Genomic DNA, 22,010 nt, shown 5'->3' on the forward strand with positions numbered 1-22,010 from the left:
TGTGTCATCTGGGATTGGTTCTGGGTGTTCCCTAGCCCTCGTACTTCCAGTCGTGACGGCGCACTTGAAAGGGCTACCAAGTTTGTCAGAAGATCACGTGACATTTATAACAAAGGCCTCCGAGAATCTGCCCCAATCGGCCTTCCGTTTTAGGGTTCATTCGATCTATCGAGAGTTCGGTATAACGCATGATCAATAAACTCTTTTCTCGCGCATCCGTATCCTGTGAAAGCGACGAGACCGTTCATCCCGAGCGCGCCTCTTCCCATTGAGGCGGTTTCTTTTTATTCCCAGAAGGCCACGCGATCGGCAGAACCCCGCAGCCTTGAAACGCGCGCGCCCGTTCTATTGACGCCCGAGCGTGATCGGGGTATCGCTCGCTCGCCCGCCGGCAAGGTCGTCTCGCATGCCGCGCCCATCTCCAAGTCTAATGCTGTCTACGCGATGAACGTTAGGCATTGCAGGACGAGCTGCACTTGACGACATAGTGAGAGGGCGCTGTTCCGGCGCGCGCCTCGATTGCGCAAAGCGACAGACAACGAAATCTAACAAGTAAGAGATGAAGAAATTATTGAGGAAGTTACACGGTACTTGTATCCCTTCTTGGTGAGCCAAAGCCCCTGTGACATCCGCAGAAAGCGTCCGCAGTATCTACGCTGTATTCGTTTTCTATTGCCCCGCCGTGGTGGTGCAGTGGCTAAGGCGCTCAACTATACTGTGCCCAAATATGCGGGATCGAATTCTGGCCGCGCCGGACGCTTTTCGATGGAGGCGGAAAGCTAGGCGCCCGTGTGATGTGCGATGTCAGTGCACGTTAAACAACCCCAAGTGCTCGAAATTTCCGCAGCCCTCCACTACGGCGTCTCTTATAATACTACTAATAATAATAATAATTTGTTCACAGGAAAGGTAAGACGCGGTATCTAGCTAGCTGTCACACTTGTTCTGTGATACTTGAACCGTGCCGTATGGAAAGGGAGGAAGGTAGGAGTGAAAGCGGAAAGAGAGAAAGGGCTGCCGTAGTGGAGGGCTCCGGACTGATTTCCACCACCAGGGGATCTTTAACGTGCGTTGACATCACATAGCACACGGTCGCCATTTTATTTCGCCTCCATCTAAACACCGCCGCCGGCGGTCGGGATCGAACCCGGATATACTCCTGCCCGTCTCTCATAGCCTGAGTCGCTTTGGGACATTAAATTCCACAAGCCGAACCAAACCGTTTTCTTTTTTTTTTTTTTTTCAATTTTGTTATGCTGTGAAAGGCTCCGTTAGACCACTTTCGTAAGTTGTTCGCACGTATGAATGGAACATGCGAAAATTTGTAGCGATATGAAGAAGAAATGTCGACTCCCAAAGACATCATACGTGTCATGTTGAAACCATCATAAGACACTGAGGAAAGTTATGTTGAAAACGTACAAAAGAACATTCCGAGATGTTACTTATTTCCGCGCATGATAGGAACTACGTCTTTACATAAATACGAAGTATGGGTGTTAAAGAGTTTTTCAGGTCTCATGCTACGAGTAAAGCAACGTGCGTAAATACTGTGCTAATGAGACATACCTCGCTACTGAAGCACCGCCCATTATCTTGTCCTGTCGTTACCGAATTTAGATCACTGCTGCGCAAAGATTTTTGCAAGTAAAATATTGTTGATTATCTCCTGTGTGCCCATTTTCTCACGTAGGGTTTTGTGTATTATTTTAGTGTCGCTGGAACCAAAGACTTTCTTTTTTCGGAAGGTCTTTCTGTACCTACTTCCCAGCTTCTGTCCACTACTGTCTCTTCACTCTCAAACCACAGTTGTCACCATCTGTTTCTCTACAAACGCTCTTACATTTTTCAGCCCACCTTCTTCGGCGCTCGACTACTGTATCCAAGGGTGCGGGATCGAGTCCCGGCCTCGGCGGCTGCTTTTCGATGGAGGCGAAAAGCAAGGCGTCCGTGTGCTGCGCGATGTCAGTGCACGTTAAAGAACCCCAGGTGGTCGAAATTTCCGGAGTCCCCCACTACGGCGTCTCTCATAGCCTGAGTCGCTTTGGGACGTTAAACCCCACGAACTAAACCAAACCGAAATAACAAGCACCAAAAAACAAGTTTCGCGATGCACTCTGCTTCTTGCAACAGAACTTCCTTCTAGCTTTGACGGCAAGAATTAAAACAAAAGGTTATTAGAAGCACTTGACATGTCCCGTCAATTCTGTTCGAAAAGGACGTGACGTATGGACGTGCTCTCTATACAGTGCTTGGAACGAAGTCGTGAGTTCGGCTGACCGCGGTGGAAAGCGCCTAGAGTATTAGCGACACGCTGCGGTTCGCCTGCACTAAGAAGCGCACCGCTTGCTAAGGAAGGACTCTCTGCGACACGAGTTAGCCGGAAATTCCTTTCTAACGCCCTGCATGGCATCTTCCCACCTTTTAACGTCACACGTGGCATAACTTAACCGCTGTCATGGAGCGCACCACTCCCGCGTTGAGTAGCGAAGCCCTGCTGCCCGCGCGGTTCCGCCACTGCCGCTCTTAACAAGAAGCAGCGGCGCAGAATGACTGAGCTGTATTGGCGCGCCCGTAACGAGTGCTGCCTGCCACGCCACATTGAGCCGCACGAGACAAAGCAAATGTAAATGCGGGTTTTTCCGTCCTAAAGACACAATGTATATGATGGGAAAGGCCCCGGGGGCGGTACGTTCCTGTAAGGTCATGCTGGGTGCACATTCTACTAATAAATTGTGATTAATATTTTAATAAGTGCTTTGGGTGCTCTGTTTTGTTCTATATATGTACAAACCATTCGCCTAATTTAAAGCCGGTGAACTAGGATAGGAATGAAAAGCGCGCGCTTCTTCGTAGACGTTCTAGTGCACTCGAATAATAGGAGTATTTGGCCAGTCTTGAAAAAAAAAAAAACGACCTTTGACTTCAACAATTGGCAAAAGGTTTAGGTGCATGCCTCGCCGCAAAAATGGGAACCGTCGCAGAGGAGCGTAAAAAAATAAATGAAGCCCTGCAAAATCAGTAAAAGTGAATATCATGGTGCACTAACTGTTGTTTTAAGCGCATAAAAGGTTTTTATTTTATTTTTGAAGTTCAGCAGGATTATAGTGCCTAGAATATACTGGGCATTATAGCAGGATGCAAGATCCTTCGCAACGCTAGGGCTCGAACAGGTGACTCTCTTCTGATACTTTTATTCGTGGTATTGCATTATTCAACAAGGCTCGAGTACAGCAAGTGTTCTGTGTTTACAGCATCTCGAACAGAAAATAGCTCTCTTCAGCTGTCATAGGTTCCCTGTTTCCTCACTACTTTGCAAGAGTGATGTCAATTTCCATGCAACCTCTTTCTTCAGATAGCCTAAAACGATTCCGCAAAACCTAATGAGCTTTTCATTGAAATTTTTAACTCATCTGCAGAACGCGATCTGTGGCACTGGTGACATTTAGCGCACTTCTGGAAAAGAGAAATGGATCTGTCCTTCCTAGCGAATGCAATCATATAGAATCGTTCCAAACATCGGAACCCTCCTCCTGCTTCTCCTGAACAACGGCCAATTACATCATTGGCACAGTATTCCATCAGTGGACTAATAAATCTTAACAAATTATTAGACAATCGCAGGAACGTAATACAGAGAGTGTGTAAGGATAGAGAGAGGACACGTTCGACGACAGGCTTACTATATAATATGAAATTATTGAAAAATTTGTTTTAAACTTTTGTAAAAGAGCAACTGCGTCATACATGTAATAAAGAAGCCAAAGTAAGTGCCTTGCAGGTTTTCCTATACCAAGCAACGATGCCAGATTCATTTAACGAAATAAACAGTAGAGGATATAAGGATGACACATACGTATTGAAGTTTGTAGAACAGGATCACCATCGCAAGACAGGTGAACAGTTTGATTATTGCCAGCGTCCACTGTCCTTCAACTAATGACAATAGTCCCAATGACGATAAAATCATATCGATAATCTAACAAGTTTCGGACACCACGATTCTACAACGAGCATCCGGTCGAACAACAACGGGCAAGCAATGTCCGGTGTCAGGAATGAGCAGAACGCAAGAACCAGTTTAAACCGGTACTATCCCGCGAGGCCTTCGGTCGGACTTCGTTTCCTGTGCGTCATGTCATAGCCATCAGATGTTAGATTCGCTATGCGTATGGGCCAACCACGTGGTTGAACGTGCAGACACACACGTACGCTTCGTCAGTTTTCCACGCTCGGGCACAAGTAAACGCCCGCAACCCAAGTGAACGTGCCCGCCTGTCACACACGCCTAACGGGACATGCAGAATTACAAGCGCGCGTCTAAGACGCGCCATATAATTTGCATAATATGATAATTTGCGCGCGCACAGATGCGACGCCGGAGTACAAAAACAGCGCCGACTTGCCCACGCGCCGCCGAGGGGTACGATAAGGGCACGGGCCAAATCCAATTGAAAGGGTGTTCTTTATCTTCTACTTTCTTTCCTGCCGTCTTCATCGACGAACTCGTGCCGATGTCTTCACACGCGTCGGCAGAGGACAAGTGGACCCGACAATCGGCGGGCCGCTTATCTCCATCAAAAAGCCGCCGCCGACGACAGCACTTGGCACGAGAGCATCAAGAATTGGCGTAGCGTCCGCAGGCGTTCGTGACCCGATGACAACAATCCAGTTGAAGAGAGAAATCGTAGACGCGAGCGTTAAAGGAACCCGCCACACTTGCAGTCTGTAGGAATGCTTGAGAAAACGTTGAGCTCGCGTCTTCTGGGCTTATCACGAGAGCTCAGAATTATGCAAACTTCACCTGCGTTTTCCTTTTTTTTTTTCACCTTCTTGAGTGGTATAGCGACAACTGCAATGTAGAAACTCTGTCAACCGCGAGTTTAGCTACCTTGAGTAATGGTAAGTTTGTAACTTAGCGTGTAGGCTGAGTGTACGTCCACACCTATGTTTGTGCAAAATCCGTAACCTGATCTCAATAGTATCAGGGTAGTGGCCTTTAAACAAGCGCAGGTCGTAAGCTTTATGCTAATTCACATTCTTTTAACCTGAAGCAGTAGCTCAGAGGCAATTGCAAACGGCCACCGATCACAAGGTTGTGAGATCAAATCCCAGTCGCAAGGGCCGCATTGCGATAGTAGCGAAAGGAAAAACGTGTCGTGTTCTTCGTGATGTGAGCGCACATTAAAAAAACAGTCAGTTTATCTAAATTACTTTAAATCCCTCTACTAAGATGTCCTTCATGGCACCACGCGTCTGGTCGGGACGTTTAAAAAGCTCACATCTTTTCTCTCAAATTATCGAACTGCAAAGCCGAGAAAACGAATATAATATAGGACCAACAGCCCGGCCCAACTCACAATCGCGCACTGATCAAAGTTAAGAGACGATCCGAAGAAACTGAGTCAAGCGAATAAAAGAATTTGTGCTTCGAGCTACAGGCGAGTCGCGTTTCATTTAAATCCTTTGTTCTGCGTTAATAAGAATAATGCGATTCGCACTGCTGCAGCAAGCAAGCGCGGCATTTTCGGACACCGATGTTTTTACTCGCAGCATTCAATTTCGGTGCTTTGTTCAGTGATGGACAGTGAGTGCGTTGACTGCAGCCGAAATTGGTCATTTCTGAGGCTCCAGGCATATTTCTCTAGCTTCGCGGTCATGTCAATGCACTCAACAAGCGGGCTATCTCCATTTCACACACGTTGATGTGCAAAAAAAGATACTCTATGTAATGACTGGACGCCTACGAAAAATGAAATGTGCAGTGGAATGATGATATTATTGTGTACTTGAATACACACATTTTCTGAAAACCGTTTGCTGACTCTCATCTCTTTTCGCAAATATTTTGCCCCTTGTGCCTTTTATCGGGAACATAGAAGAAAAAGAGTATACTCACAATTGCAGAAAATTTTCTTACGGTTGCTCATTTCTTTCGAAATGACACTGATCTTACGTCGACCGTCCAATGAAAACAATAGCCAGTAATAGCAATAAAACGCTAACACTTATGAAGCAACCAGTTCTTACCTCCAAAATGGTAGTCAAACAGTTACGTAAAGAATCACTCATAAAAGTTCTTTTTTGTGTCCTGAATATTGACTAAACTTCTATTGAGCTTGATGGAAAAACCCAGAAAATAGTAGTGGGAAATCAGTGTCCTTTGGCCCAGATAACGGAGGACGTGCCCACGCTGCCACCGGTAAAGGAGCAGAGCAAATTCTGATTAAGATAGTGAGCAGGTAGTGTCATGCTATCGCAGCAAACTGGCAAAAATCTTCACAAACCATTTTGTGCTATTATCTTCTGGACTGCTATGTAGATCTGACTCTATCAGGCTGACGTCTTCAACTGTAGGCGAATCCTGCAATTTTCTCAAAAACGACAGTCGAGTTTAAGTTTCCATCAGCAATCCATCAACCTTCTTTTTTTTGTGTGCTACTTTACTAATGACGTTCTCAGTCCAGCCTAGCAGTGCCTATCGCAATTCAAGATACAAAAAACGCGCCCAAGCGTAGAGTCCGGTACTCACCTGCACAGCAGGTAGCCACTGCCCAAGACAGGGCGAGGAGCCTGATCAGCATGGTGCTTCAAAGGTCCACTGAGCCCCGGCGACCGGCCTGCAGCCACTTATCCCACCCTGCTATCGCACCCCCGAGCCCTCGCCGCGAGGACGTCGAACGAAGTGGCCGCTAGGCGAGAAGACGGCGCTCCCGTCGGCCGCGCTGCTGCTGTAGTCGTCTGTGGCTTGCGCAATGCGGCTTACTCGGGCATGTCCAAACAAGGATGCTCTCGATTCAATCACGGCCGCCTGCCGACGACACCCGGCGCCTTTTAAAACGAGCACCACAACGTGCCGAGCTTGAGCGCCGCGTACGCAACGTGCCACTATTGGCCAGTTGCGCCGGCCACGTGGTCTCCGACGCCCCTCGCGATTGGTCAGTGCCGTGGCCAAAGGTGGCCTCGCCCCTTTTGCTGCAAGAGGAGAGACGGCGAGATAGTGAGGCAAAGACTTCACGGCCTACCACTGAGGCCTAGGAAGAATCTCTGCGCAGGAACTCGAGGGTTCACTAACCCAGAGTTTACGCGAAGCTTGATTCTCGATCTTATCGTTTGACTGCAACTTGTGGTCCTTGTGTTACTTTGTTGCGTACACCAGACCCTGGAGCTGGAGTCCTTACCATCAAAAGGCAGAGATGCCTACAATTCGGAGAGGCTAACTCCCCATTCTTAAAGTGAAACTAGGTATAAGCATGTCCGTCGTAAGGATGCTTCTCACAAATCCTGGTAGCCTGAGCTGATCTTGTTGATATTTACGTTAAGCTGCTTGTTTTGACCTTGCAAGAAACGAGCGGCGTCTCGTACCCTCTTCAGTTACAAGAAATTCTCACTACTTCTCAGTCAGGTAGTGTAGTGTGAATCCGTATGGCGGAAGCTTGTGTGCCCTAGCTTCCCAGAATCATTAGCTGAACCCACCAAAAAAAAAAAAATTGTGTGCCAACTTGCTGCTGTAATTTCTGCTTTCTAAGACTTATTCGAGTGTACATAATTAACGTGAGCACTTTGTCTTGGAGCAAAGACGGGAGAAGTCTGATGGATGTGTCCCGGGGGGCTGCTGCGAGGGACGAAAGAGAGCTCATATTTGCGCAATATATATAAATTCCGAAAAACCAAAAAACGAGCTTTCCCTTTGCTTTTCTGTAAAAGAAATTTATAGCTTGATGAAATGACGCTCCTACACCCCTTCTCCGCCGTCCACAAATTAATCTGCCAAAGAGTGAACTATATATTGGGATGGCTACACAACCCCGCTACTCCAACGCGCATTCACAACTGGACTAATCTGACTATAACGTGGCCACTGACCACAAATTGCACACTTCCAAAGCGCCTTTTCCACGACTGTGCTTGCGGGCTTATATTCGTACAAGTAGCATTTCTATTTGATAGCAAACGAACTTTTCGGCTAAGCAGGCGAACGGCAGGGAGATGTAAAACTTTGCCTAATGTCCCCACTTCAAGGAGATTAAAATGGGGGTCTCAGCTTCGTGGGGAGAAATAGACCAGACGCATGCGACATTTCTCACTGCTCATTAGCCAATAAGCATCCTACCACTTGAACAGTGAAACAACTGTGTGCATATATTTATCTCTAAACGAGTGATGGTGCAGTTTGTGATGCCTAATTCACAGGCAGTTTGCATCACCGTCGTAAGCATCGTCATCGACTTTCTATCTAGAGCGAAAATCAATGACAAATTAGTCTATCTTTACAGCTCATCATGGCATCCCGTTTGTAGCACTGCTGAATGCATTGTCTTTTCTCGTTCAGCTCCTTGACGTCCGCACCAAGCATGTGAGTTATATGGACTGTCAAAGTATCTAGCAGCTCTTCATTGCACTTCCATCGCTGCATCCTTCATGCACACAAAACAATTTATGTATCTGTTGCACCGCTCCCATCGACATGTCCTTAATATGTTGCTGGCATTGTCACATAGCATGTGAGTTATATAGCCTGTCAAAGTATCTAGCAGCTCTTCATTGCACTTTCATCGCTGCATCCTTCATGCACACAAAACAATTTATGTATCTGTTGCACCGCTCCCATCGACATGTCCTTAATATGTTGCTGGCATTGTCACATAGCATGTGAGTTATATAGCCTGTCAAAGTATCTAGCAGCTCTTCATTGCACTTTCATCGCTGCATCCTTCATGCACACAAAACAATTTATGTATCTGTGCACCGCTCCCATCGACATGTACTTAATATGTTGCTGGCATCGTCACATAGCATGTGAGTTATATAGCCTGTCAATGTATCTAGCAGCTCTTCATTGCACTTTCATCGCTGCATCCTTCATGCACACAAAACAATTTACGTATCTGTGCACCTCTCCCATCGACATGTCCTTAATATGTTGCTGGCATTGTCACATAGCATGTGAGTTATATAGCCTGTCAAAGTATCTAGCAGCTCTTCATTGCACTTTCATCGCCGCATCCTTCATGCACACAAAACAATTTATGTATCTGTTGCACCGCTCCCATCGACATGTCCTTAATATGTTGCTGGCATTGTCACATAGCATGTGAGTTATATAGCCTGTCAAAGTATCTGGCAGCTCTTCATTGCACTTTCATCGCTGCATCCTTCATGCACACAAAACAATTTATGTATCTGTTGCACCGCTCCCATCGACATGTCCTTAATATGTTGCTGGCATTGTCACATAGCATGTGAGTTATATAGCCTGTCAAAGTATCTGGCAGCTCTTCATTGCACTTTCATCGCTGCATCCTTCATGCACACAAAACAATTTATGTATCTGTTGCACCGCTCCCATCGACATGTCCTTAATATGTTGCTGGCATTGTCACATTAACTTCGAAATTGTACTCGCGTCCTGTACGCGTATCACCTGTGCCTTGAATATGAATATCTACCCATCAAAATGATAGTATTCATCGTCCAAAGTGAGATGTACTGTCCATTCCAAGAACCAGCGAACAATGAATGACGAACAAGCCACGGAGATAGCCAAAGGCGGAGGGAGGGAGTGGCTAAAGATTCTAGACCCGTACAAGAGCAAACTTTACGGAAATGGCAAAGGAAGACTTTAATACTTTCAAGACGTCGAGAACAAGCAGTCTCAAAAGTGAGAATTGTGGAGAGTGGGGGTTAAGAATGTGTTGAAGCTAGTGATCGATTAATGAGTGTTGCAACGGTAGACTCTGTAACAGCACCAATTCAATTAGCCTTTTTTTGTTTTCATAATTTAATAATCATTGGTTTACGGGAAAGGAAAGGCGCATAATCTGTCACAGTTGTTCTGAGGACACCTGTACCGCGCTGTAAAGGAAGGAAGGAAGGAAGGAAGGAAGGAAGGAAGGAAGGAAGGAAGGAAGGAAGGAAGGAAGGAAGGAAGGAAGGAAGGAAGGAAGGAAGGAAGGAAGGAAGGAAGGAAGGAAGGAAGGAAGGAAGGAAGGAAGGAAGGAAGGAAGGAAGGAAGGAAGGAAGGAAGGAAGGAAGGAAGGAAGGAAGGAAGGAAGGAAGGAAGGAAGGAAGGAAGGAAGGAAGGAAGGAAGGAAGGAAGGAAGGAAGGAAGGAAGGAAGGAAGGAAGGAAGGAAGGAAGGAAGGAAGGAAGGAAGGAAGGAAGGAAGGAAGGAAGGAAGGAAGGAAGGAAGGAAGGAAGGAAGGAAGGAAGGAAGGAAGGAAGGAAGGAAGGAAGGAAGGAAGGAAGGAAGGAAGGAAGGAAGGAAGGAAGGAAGGAAGGAAGGAAGGAAGGAAGGAAGGAAGGAAGGAAGGAAGGAAGGAAGGAAGGAAGGAAGGAAGGAAGGAAGGAAGGAAGGAAGGAAGGAAGGAAGGAAGGAAGGAAGGAAGGAAGGGCAGAGGTGTCATGCTTTCGAGAACGAGAGTTAAAAATACATTAATAAAACTTGACTCCACCGGCAATTGAACCTCCACCCTCGGATCCCAACTGCGTCATGCCCAGGATCGTGAAACGCGTTTCATAATTCAACTCGTCTACCGTGAGGATGATAGCGGGAGTCCGCGAGAAGCAGATACTGCGCCTTTCCTTTCCTGTAAACGAATTATAGAACGCCGCTGAACTTTGATGCGTTCAATGAAATCCTAGTTGTGTTGTTGTTGTTGTTGTCGCTGTTGTTGTTGTTGTTGTTGTTGTTGTTGTTGTTGTTGTTGTTGTTGTTGTTGTTGTTGTTGTTGTTGTTGTTGTTGTTGTTGTTGTTGTTGTTGTTGTTGTTGTTGTTGTTGTTGTTGTTGTTGTTGTTGTTGTTGTTGTGGCTGTAGCAAGAAGGAAAAGAAAATGCACGGGCCTGCTACTGGCTCTGTAGCTGAGCCACCTCTGCTGCCTCGCGCAGACGGAAGAGAAGAGAAAAGAAAAGAAAGAGGAAAAGAAAGACGCGCGCCGCAACAACAGCCGTCCACCACCGAAGCGGTGGCTGGTGCAATGACAGCCTATAACAGATAAAAATTTAGTGGCAGGCTAGCCCCCGCCGCAAGCGGCGGTGACCTACCTGTCCCAGCCCCATCTGGGAAGATAGTTGTGTTCGACAAGGGGCGACAAGGGGCGCGCGATGTACCGTCAAGACAGGTCATGACGTCACCAGGCAATTCATGCACGCGAGATTTCTACTACGAGGCAAGTAAGGCTTTCTCCTTAAAAACATGGTGGGTTATTTCGGTTTCAGGAAGATTTAACGATGCATTTCCCGCGGTAAAAATATCTTCCCTCCGTAAACTTCTTTAATGATAAAGTTCCAGTAACCAATGCGGTGTTGCGGCTGCTCCAACGTGTTCGCGTCATAACCGAATCTCCGCAATCTGGCTCAGACTGGGATAAGTTTACGGCGGTGACCTACCTGTCCCAGCCCCATCAGGGAAGATAGTTGTGTTCGACAAGGGGCGCGCGATGTACCGTCAAAACAGGTCATGACGTCACCAAGCAATTCATGCACGCGAGATTTCTACCACTAGGCAAGTAAGGCTTTCTCCTTAAAAAACATGGTCGGTTATTTCGGTTTCAGGCAGATTTAACGATGCATTTCCCGCGGTAAAAATATCTTCCCTCCGAAAACTTCTTTAATGATAAAGTTCCAGTAACCAATGCGGCGTTGCGGCTGCTCCAACGTGTTCGCGTCATAACCGAATCACGGCAAACTGGCTCGGACTGGGATAAGTTTAAGCCGAGGTTCAGAAGCTCTTCTACCTTCATGTCCCATTTTAAGGCCCTGTTTCTGACAAGGGTTTTTGCTTTGTAGCGGCTCATGTGCACCTCATCAAAAGTCTCTTGTTTGTACTTATCTCAAAATACTCATGTCGCATATCAACCATAACGAGACTTTTAGGCAAACTCTGCAAAAATACGCACTGGTAAATGAAACATTTCTTATGCTTAAAAGATTACCCCCGCCGGGCGTCCTTGCGGCGCCTTTCATTTGGCGATTCATCGAATGCCGCCCCACACCGCAAACAGAACAAGACCCAGATGTCTAGGAGGCGTTAGTACAGCAGGCATCAGCGGCGTTTGAAATTAATTTACAGGATAGAAAAGCCGCAGTATATGTCCCAATTCTCCGCGGACACATGTACCACAACATAAAGGAAAACTGATTTATTTATAGGAAGGGAAAGGCGCGGTAACTGTCTAACTTGTTTTCTGTGGACACCTCAACCGCGCCTTAAGGGAAGAAAGAAATGTGGGAGTGAAAGTGGAAAGAGAGAAAGAGGAGCCATAGTGGAGGGCTGCGGAGTAATTTCGACCAACTGAGATGTGCGCTGACATCGATCGCACAGCACACGGACGCCTCTTCGTTCCGCCTCCATCGAAACGCAGCCGCCGAGGTCGGGTTCGCACCCGGGTACTCCGGCACAGTAGTCGGGCGTCTTACCACTGCACCACCCCGGCGGGGCACCATAAAGGAAGAGAGGATGGTGGAAGTGAAAGAAGAGACGGAGAGAGAGAAAGAGAGAGAGAGAGAGAGAGGTGATGTAGTGGAGGGCTACGATCCACCGTACTATAATGACTCCCCTCATCGCACCCCCTGATGGGACTGGCAGGTGGGTCACCGCCGCTTGCAGCGGGGACTGGCCTGTCACTGATTTTTTATTTGTTGTAGGCCGTCATTGCACCCGCCACCGCTTCCGTAGTGGTCGATGACGGCCGTTGTTGCGGCGTGTGTCTTTCTCCCCCTCTTCTGTTTTGTTGTCTATTTTCCTTTCCTATAAATCAATCAATCAGTCAATCTTCTGTCTGCACGAGGCAGCGGAGATGGCTCAGCTACAGAGCCAGTAGCAGGCTCGTGCATTTTCTATTCTTTCTTCCTACAGCCACAGCAACAACAACACTTTAGTGTTGGGGAGAGCTGGGTCACCGCCGCTTGCGGCGGGGGCTAGCCTGCCACAGAAGTTTTATCTGTTGTAGGCCGTCATTGCACCAGCCACCGTTTCGGAGGTGGACGACGGCTGTTGTTGCGGCGCGTCTCTCTCTCCCTGTTCCTTTTCTTTCTTCTCTATCTGATTTATTTATTTATTTATAGGAAGGGAAAGGCACGGTAACTGTCCCACTTGTTTTCTGTGGACACCGCAACCGCACCGTAAGGGAAGGGAGGAAGGTGGGAGTGAAAGTGGAAAGAGAGAAAGAGGAGCCGTAGTGGAGGGCTACGGAGTAATTTCGACCACCTAGAGATCTTTAACGTGCGCTGACATCGCACAGCACACGGATGCCTCTTCGTTTCGCCTCCATCGAAACGCAGCCGCCGAGGTCGGGTTCGAACCCGGGTACTCCAGCACAGTAGTCGGGCGTCTTACCACTGCACCACCCCGGCGGGGCTCTTTCTTCTCTATTTTCTCTTCTGTCCGCACGCGGCAGCGGAGGTGGCTCAGCTAGAGAGCCAGTAGCAGGCCCGTAATTTTTTTCTTTCTTGCTACAGCCGCAACAACAACTTAAGTGTTCTAAGGAGGGAGGAGGCGGAGGTGGTGAAGAGTGGCTGTTCCTGGCCCAACGGGGCTGGGACTGGTAGGTCAACGCCGCTTGCGGCGGGGGCTAGCCTGCCACCGAATGTTTATCTGCTGTAGGCCGTCATTGCACACGCCACCGCTTAGATGGTGGACGAATGCTGTTGCCAGCGCGCGTCTTTCTCTCCCTCTTCTTTTAAGGCGAAAGTCTAATGGTGTCCACAGAAAACAAGTGAGACAGTTACCGCGCCTTTCCCTTCCTATAAATAAAAAAATGGCCTGGGGAGAGGCGAAACGAAGAGGCGTCCGTGTGCTGTGCGATGTCAGCGCACGTTAAGGATCCCCAGGTGGTCGAAATTACACCGTAGTCCTCCACTACGACTCCTCTTTCTCTCTTTCCACTTTCACTCCCACCTTCCTTCCCTTACGGCGTGGATGAGGTGTCCACAGGAACAAGTGAGACAGTTACCGCGCCTTTCCCCTCCTGTAAATCAGTCAGTTAATCATGGCCTGGGGAGAGAAAGACGAGCGCTGGCAACAGCATTGCATTCTTTTAAGGCGAAAACCTTTAATGGCCTGCCCCGCCAGGGTGGTGCAGTGGTAAGACGCTCGACTACTGTGCCGGAGTACCCGGGTTCGAACCCGACCTCGGCGGCTGCGTTTCGATGGAGGCGGAACGAAGAGGCGTCCGTGTGCTGTGCGATGTCAGCGCACGTAAAGATCCCCAGGTGGTCGAAATTACTCCGTAGCCCTTCACTACGGCTCCTATTTCTCTCTTTCCACTTTCACTCCCACCTTCCTCCCTTCCCTTACGGCGCGGTTGAGGTGTTCAAAGAAAACGAGACAGTTACCACGTCTTTCCCTTCCTATAAATCGATCAGTTTATTGGGCTTTAGCCCCGCCGGGATGGTGCAGTGGTAAGACGCCCGACTACTCTGCCGGAGTACCCGGGTTCGAGCACGACCTCGGCGGCTGCTTTTCGATGGAGGCGAAGCGAAGAGGCGTCCGTGTGCTGTGCGATGTCAGCGCACGTTAAATTGTTAAAGATCCCCGGGTTGTCGAAATTACTCCGCAGCCCTGCACTACGGCTCCTCTTTCTCTTTTTACCTTCACTCCCATCTACCCTTCCCTTACGGCGCGATTAAGGTGTCCACCGAAAACAAGTGAGACAGTTACCGCGCTTTTCCCTTCCTATAAATTAATCAAATGGCCTTCAATGGCTCGTGCTGCCCCGTCGGGGTAGTGCAGTGGTGACGCCCGACTACTGTGCCGGAGTTCCCGAGTTCGAAAAGGGCGGAAAGGCGACATACATGACCATAGCGGCGGTAGATGGGGGAGGCACCCTCATCACGGGGGCTACCATATTAGGGAAAGAAACCGAGATAGCGGAGGAAGCTGCGATAGCGATCGCTTGCGTTGGCACCAAAGCTAGATATATTATTAGCGACAGTAAAACTGCAATCCAAAATTTCAGTAGGGGGAGGGTAAACCTCCTCACCACCAAAATTTTAACACAAGGAGTGATTTGATAGGACGATCAACATCATCTGGACCCCGGCGCACGAATCTGTCAGCGGTAACGAGGCGGCCCACAGTGCAGCTCGAGATCTCTACCTCCGAGCTGTACAGGATGGCTCGGCTCAGGCAGAACATAATAGAGAAGGGCGACTAATCTCGTATCAAGACATTACAGAACACTACAGGCAATGCCGGAGGCGTTTCCCCCCACCAAACACGGCGTTAAATAGAGGTCAGGCAATGGCGTGGAGACGCCTGCAGACTGGAGTATACCCAAACCCAGTACTAAATAAACATATCCGATCAGACTGCGAGGACGATAAATGTAAAAAGTGTGGGGCGAGAGGAACACTCGACCATATAATTTGGGAGTGCGCTTACTCCCCAGGCAGGGCGCAAAACGTTAGCAGTAGGGAAGCCTGGGAAACCTTATTGCGAAGCGATCGGACCCTGAGCTCCAACTCACCGCCGTCCAACTGGCAGCAGAGGCCGCCGGCGAAACCAAACCGGCCAGCATCTAATGCGACCATCCCGTGCGGCTGGGCCGCTAAGTCCCCTCCCCCTTACAGGGGGGTGAGACAGAGCGGCCCAGGCGGTGTGGTCCTTCTCTGTTGGACAATAAAAGTTTTCAACAACAACAACAACATCCCGAGTTCGAACCCGACCACGGCGGCTGCGTTGCGATGGAGGCGAAACGAAGTGGCGTCCATGTGCTGTGCGATGTCAGCGCACGTTAAATGTCCTCAGGTGATCGAAATTATTCCGCAGCCCTCCACTACGGCTCCTCTTTCTCTTTCTACTTTCGCTCCCACATTCCTTCCTTCCCTTACGGCACCCCGCCGGGGTGATGCAGTGGTAGGACGCCCGACTACTGTGCCGGAGTACCCGGGTTCGAACCCGACCTCGGCGGCTGCGTTTCGATGGAGGCGAAACGGAGGCGTCCATGTGCTGTGCGATGTCAGTGCAACGTAAAGAACCCCAGGTGGTCGAAATTTCCGGAGCCCTCCACTACGGCTCCTCTGATAGCCTGAGTCGCTTTAAGACGTTAAACCCTACAAACCTACAACCTTTCCTGTGAACCAAATAAAAAAAGACAAATTCCTGCCACAGTTCACATATTTTAAGGATACTTAAACTGAGTCCTCCGCGGGTTAGCTTAAGCACTCTATTGAGCAGGCGCTATTGACTTTTGCATATGAGGAGGAGGAGGAAAAAACTTTATTAAACGAGCGAGTTCAGACCCTTCAAGGGCCCAGGGCCACCGCACGGCCCTCACATTACGTGCATGTGTCCAGGTCACGTAGGGCCATGGCACTGGCACCCCGGTCCACACAGCGACGTTGTATGTCCAGGTCCTGCGACGTAAGGAGGGCCTCCCATTCCTCCCATGATCCGATGGCGGGCTGTCCCTGCGGGGGAGGATCGGCAGGGCAGCCGAAAAGAATGTGGTCCAAGGTGGCGTGCAACTCTCCACAGAGAGTGCACTCAGGGGAAACGGGTCGGTAGTAGGATAGGCGTTGAGGGGTGAGAAGCGTTCGGGTTTGAAGACGCCTCCAGAGGATTTGTTGGGAGTGCGACAGCTGGGAGTGGGGAGGGGAGTAGAGTCGACGGGCAAGGCGTGCTTGCTGTGTGAGCTCAGAAAATGTATGTGCCCGCTCCCTCGAGAAGTCCCGGCATGGGTCGCCATTTGCCCGGCTAATAAGTCCTCGGGCTATGTTATCGGCGGCCTCATTTCCGGGATTGCCAGAGTGAGCCGGCACCCATATAAGCTCAATACGCCTGTCAGAATTCAGGGTGCACATTCTCAATATTTGCCACGCGGGAGGATGGACGCGTCCGCGGGCAAAGTTAAGTATGGCTGTTTTGGAGTCGCTAAGTATGTAAGCCGCATCTGTTTGGGCGATTGCTAAGGCTATAGCCACTTCCTCTGCTTCTTCCGAGTTACAGGGAGGGTCTATGAAGTGAGTGAGTGGGGGGGCTGCTGGATTGTAGGCCACGGCTACCGAACGGTCTGAACCACATGCGGCGTCCACCCAGCGGACATCCTCTGCAGTCCCATAGTGTTTATGGAGAGCTTTGGCTCGCGCGACGCGGCGGGATTGATGGTGTTCTGGGTGGACGTTCTTAGGAAGAGGTTTGAGGATAAGCGCTGAATGCACGGCCTGAGGGAGAGGGTTTAACTCTTCAGCATGTGCGGGTATGCGAATGCCGAGAGTGTCCAGTATATGTCGTCCTGTTTGCGTGCCAGCCAACCGAAGGTACTGTGTGTACCGATGTGCCTCTATAAGTTCTTGTATATTGTTGTGCATTCCTAGTTTTAAGAGCCTGTCCGTGCTAGTGGTCTTGGGTAGGTTGAGCGCTGCTTTGGTAGCCATGCGGATTAAGGCGTTGATTTTATCTTTGTCTGCACAGGAGAGGTTCAGGTAAGGAGAGGTGTAAAGAATACGACTGAGCACAAAGGCATGTAGTACCTTTAAATTGTCAGCTTCATCTAGGCCGGCTCGTGAGTGTGAAACCCTTCTCAAAAGATGGATGACGGAGTAAGTAGACTGTTTTAGTGCCTTCAGGGTAAGGTCGTTTTTCCCCGTGTCCTGTAAGTTCATACCAAGAATGCGGAGGTTGGGGGTTTGTGGTATGGGAGTATCGTGCAAATAAATTGTTATGGGGGCGGTAGGAACACGCCGCGGCCGGAGTAGAAAGAGTGCTGACTTTGTCGGGGAGCATTCAAGGCCAATGTTTTCCGTGTGGGTAGATATAGCTGTGGCCGCTTCTTGAAGTGTAGATTCTATGTCTCCATCCGAGCCGTATGTGGTCCAAACCGTGATATCATCCGCGTAAATGGTGTGTCCCAAGTGTGGGATACTGCTTAAAGCCTTTGCCAGCGGGATCATGGTAATATTAAAAAGGAATGGCGACAACACTGCGCCTTGCGGGGTGCCAATGTTACCAAGTGTGAAAGAGGGGGTCTGTATATCATCTATATGCAGGGAGGCGGTGCGTCCGTTCAGGAAGGCCCTGATATAGTTATAGACCTTAGGCCCTAGCTGCAGCTCTTGAATGCTTTGCAGGATAGCACTGTGCGTGACCTTATCAAATGCTTTGGTGAGGTCTACTGCCAGTATTGCTCTGGTGTGGTGTGGCATATCATTGAGGATAGCATTTGAAATCTGCAGTAGGGCGTCCTGCGCCGATAAATGAGCTCGAAAACCTAGCATGCTATGGGGATACAGTCCATGGGATTCCATGTGTTGCGTAAGACGGTTGAGGATGACATGCTCAAAGAGTTTCCCCAGGCATGATGTCAGGGAGATGGGGCGGAGATTTTGGGCATTTATGGGCTTGTTTGGTTTAGGAATGAATATTATTTTACCGTGCTTCCATTCATCCGGTAGCTGCCCCGCTTCCCAGCACTCGTTAAAGTATTCAGTGAGCAGGGAAAGAGAACGGTCATCTAGGTTTCTGAGCATGACATTGGTGATTTTGTCCTCTCCAGGGGTTGAGTTGCGTAGCTTAAGGAGGGCTGATCTAACTTCGATCTCCATAATGGCGGCATCTAGGGAGGGTTGATCAGGGCCTATGTAGTTTGGATAGGATATTGCTTGGCCCACAGTAGTATAAGTTGATTGCAGTTGGGCTAAGAGCGATTGCTGACTACATCGATGTTTATGGATAAGCCTTTTGAGGGTAAGCCGAGTTTCCTTTTTAGTTTGTGTGGGGTCTATCATGTGTCGAAGAAGATGCCAGGCCCTGGAGGAGGAGAGATTACCTCGCAACCCATCGCATATTTGGTGCCAGTTATGTTTACTGAGGGCGGCGCTGTGCTCCTCTACTTGCTTTTGAATTTGCGCCAGTTTAAGTTTAAGCTTTCGATTATGCTTATGTTTTTTCCAGCGCGCAAGGATACTCTTCTGTGCTTCGAGAAGGTGCATTAACCTACTATCTGCAATGGGAGTCTCGGGGGTGGTGTCTATAGTTTGCGTGAAAGCCTGGACATCCTCCTTGAGCTGTGTCATCCATGTGTGGAGGTTAAAGGGGGTCTTTAATGTTCTGGCCTCTCTGTGCTTACGCAGATTATCCCAGCTAGTTTGCCGGACACGGTAGATTTTAGCTTTTTTGGCAAAGTCAAGCTCTATAGTTATTATATAATGGTCACTGCCCAGGGTCTCATTCGAGTTGCTCCATACCAGTGTTGGGAGGTTTCGGCCGAATGTAAGGTCTGGGCTAGTATCGGTGGTGACACTATTGCCGATTCTTGTAGGTGTGCTGAGATCATTATATATAGAGAGGCCCTGTATCTGAAGGGTGTTGTGTAATTCCGCTCCTCTCTTGTTGGTGCGCATGTAGCCCCAGTCTACATGTGCGCAGTTAAAGTCGCCTATAATAATGAGGGGGTCCTTTTTTGCCACTGTGGATGCAGCTTTAATGAGAGCAATTAATTCGGCGACCGGCTGCCTCGGAAGGAGGTAACAGTTAAGGATGAATAGGGGATAGGATTTCTGAGTAGACGGGATTAATTCTAAATATGTGTGAGCCACCGGGGAGTGTATTTCGTGACAAGTGTATGGAATTAAGTGTTGAACATACGTGGTAACCCTAGGGTTGGGAGTGATGTCAGAGGGTACCAGAGCGTAACCTGGTAGTGATACATTTGTTCCAGCATCCTGGAACGCTAATATATCGGGGTGTGTGGAAGAAGCAGATAGTAGTTGCTGCAGGGGGTCTCGTTTGCGGCGAAACCCCCTGCAGTTCCATTGCAAAATGCGTAGTCGGGGGTTACTGCCTCCTGTCGACAGGGCCATGCTGGAGGGTAGGAGGGCGAAGGATGGAAGTTGGTGTAGGGTTCTTAGCTGGGGTGTTCGAAGGCATTCCAGCTATCATTTTTGGAATCTGTTGCATAATGGCTGTGGTTACTTGTCTGATAATTGTTTCTGTAAGCCTAGCCATGGCGGTTTCAATGTACGTTTGAGTCTGAGCCAGAATCTTGGCTTCTAGGTTTTGGGCAAAGTCTTTGAATTTGGAGTCAATGTCTGGAACGTCTTCTGGTCTGCGTTTTTTTTGGGGAGGGGGTGTGAACGATTGGGGTGTTGGCGATTGAGGGGGTTGGTTGGATGTGGAAGGAATAGAGCTAACGGCTGCCCTTAAATGCCTTACCTCTTCCCGCAGGAGAGCTATCTCTTCCTCCCGCCGTGATGTTTGGGGTGTACTGCTGGCTTTGGTCCAGGCTGGCTGGCGATCCTGACGAGGCACTAGGGGTGGAAAGTCTTTTGCCGTGGGCACTGCTGTTTTGGGTTTCGGCGCTGTCCGTCGTCGATGCTGGGGGGTCCTGGCTTTGCATGAGCCTGTACCGGTAAGGTGGTTCCCACCACAAAGAATGCATTTCGGCGTGCAAGTGGCTTCTTGCCTGTCGTGATTCTCTCCACATCGGGGGCAGAGTCCGCTTCTTGGGAGAGGGCACACATCGTACCTGTGACCAGGTTTCCGGCAGTTTGTACAAGCTTCAGGGCTGCCCTTGTATTTGGTGCATCGATGTACAACACACATGTACTTGATGGTGTGGGGTACCGGACCAGAAGCAAATGTTATTAGAATTGACGACGTTTTCCCCATGCGTCGAGCCGCTATGATATTGGCCTCCGGGTTGCGATACTGCAAGTCCTTCAGTATTTCATCTGGTGCTTCATTCCAGTATGCACGGGAAATAACACCCTTGACTGCCGCTGGAGGTGCCGCGATATACGCGGCTACCGGGAATTTCTTTCCATCTATAGTGATTTCCTGCATGTTCACTAAGGCGAGAGCTGTTGCCTCCGCCACCGTCGCTACCGTGAAGGTATTGTTTGTGGGATGAACTCTGATGTGCAGTTCGCCCATCACTGAGCAGGTCGGAGTTGCATGCAGTGCCTGCAAGAGACTTGGAGCTGGAAGCTTTTCCAGGGAGAGCCCGCCTCTAGGGCGAAATACGACTCGGATCGTGCCTGCCGGCAGCGCGGCAAGTTGTTTACTTTTGTGCACAACCGCGCGCGTCATGCGTAGTAAGTGCGGCGTCTCCTGGTGCGGGGCTCGAGAGGTTCCAGGCGCAGCGTCCGACGGCGCGCCGGCGTTGCTTCCGTTAGGGTTGACGTGAACTGAGGCCGTTGATGGGTTTTTTGAGGCCGCGTTTGAATCTGAGGTTTGAGCTCGATAAGCACGTAGGACAGTTTTCCACTCACCAGGGCGATAGTCTTGTGGGTTGGGTATGTCTGCATCCACTGGTTCCTCCATGGTTGTTGGGGACTGAGGAACGCGGCGCGCCGGACAGGGTCGCCTCGATGAGGCGAGGCCTAGTGCGGCGGCGTGGCTGTCAGAGGCGTTTTCACTGGATGATTCTCGAAGATCGCGGGGCACATCCAAAAGATGGCAGTGGTTAGGGTCCGTGTACCTTCCTGGATCCGTTGATCGTTTTGACGTGTCACAGGAAAGATTGGCTGGGCACAAGAGCCAGAAATTGGCTGAGCTGTTGCGAACCGCACCCGCTCCACAGCACACGGACGCTCCCTTCTCTTGAGGACCGGCCTCACGAAATCAGGTTATACTCGGTGAACTCGCTCTCGTTGTACCGGTCAGAGCCCCTCTTTGTCTACGATGTCACGGTAAGGGGGTAAGGGAGACATCCGCTGCGAGTGCAAGGTGCCGCGGTGTAGCCTCTGCCGCTGCTACGGACATGAAGAAAACAAGCGCGTCCGAACGTATGCGAGTGCAGCTGTTCCAGTCTTTTGCATATGAAAGAAAGCATCACATCTAGAGCACATCCCTCGTACTTGCTGGTTTCGTTTAGGGCGTTTATCAGTAAAAATAGTTTTTTTTTCTTTTTTTTTTTTTGTTTATCACGTCTGTTTATATTCTTATACAAATAACATCATTCAATACTTAAGGGTTTTTTCTGGGTTTAAGTTAGAAAGTGTAATCTTCTTTTTAGGTTAAACAACCACAGAAGGTTGCAACTACAACAACAAGGTTATTATGAAAGATA

The 22,010-nt window shown here is 49.2% G+C and overlaps 2 protein-coding genes across 2 annotated transcripts in view; both read right to left on the reverse strand.

Moving 5' to 3' along the window:
* Positions 1–6,675, reverse strand: part of LOC146181832 (apolipophorins-like) — a 68,148-nt gene extending 61,473 nt beyond the window's left edge. Inside the window, exon 1 of the mRNA XM_084576835.1 lies at positions 6,533–6,675. Coding sequence (XP_084432961.1) covers positions 6,533–6,584 — 52 coding nt within the window. The 5' untranslated portion in view covers positions 6,585–6,675. The remainder of the gene's footprint in view (positions 1–6,532) is intronic.
* A 13,346-nt stretch (positions 6,676–20,021) lies between these two features.
* On the reverse strand, positions 20,022–21,262 carry LOC146181833 (uncharacterized). The gene is made up of 2 exons (XM_084575852.1): positions 20,153–21,262; positions 20,022–20,045 (listed from the first exon to the last, which is right to left on the reverse strand). The coding sequence occupies exons 1-2, from the start codon at positions 21,260–21,262 to the stop codon at positions 20,022–20,024; spliced, it is 1,134 nt and encodes a 377-aa protein (XP_084431978.1).
* Positions 21,263–22,010: the final 748 nt, after the last annotated feature.

Source organism: Amblyomma maculatum, chromosome 8, assembly GCF_055883805.1.
Source record: "Amblyomma maculatum isolate TAMU_Amacu chromosome 8, ASM5588380v1, whole genome shotgun sequence".
Taxonomy (NCBI): Eukaryota; Metazoa; Arthropoda; class Arachnida; order Ixodida; family Ixodidae; genus Amblyomma; species Amblyomma maculatum.

What these genes read in the sequence shown, in the direction of transcription:
- LOC146181833 (XM_084575852.1), bottom strand. Translation starts at nt 21,262, where the DNA reads ATGGAGGAACCAGTGGATGCAGACATACCCAACCCACAAGACTATCGC. An exon ending in TAGCTCTCCTGCGGGAAGAG is followed by an intron (nt 20,046 to 20,152) that starts GTAAGGCATTTA and finishes AAAAAAACGCAG; the next exon opens with ACCAGAAGACGTTCCAGACA.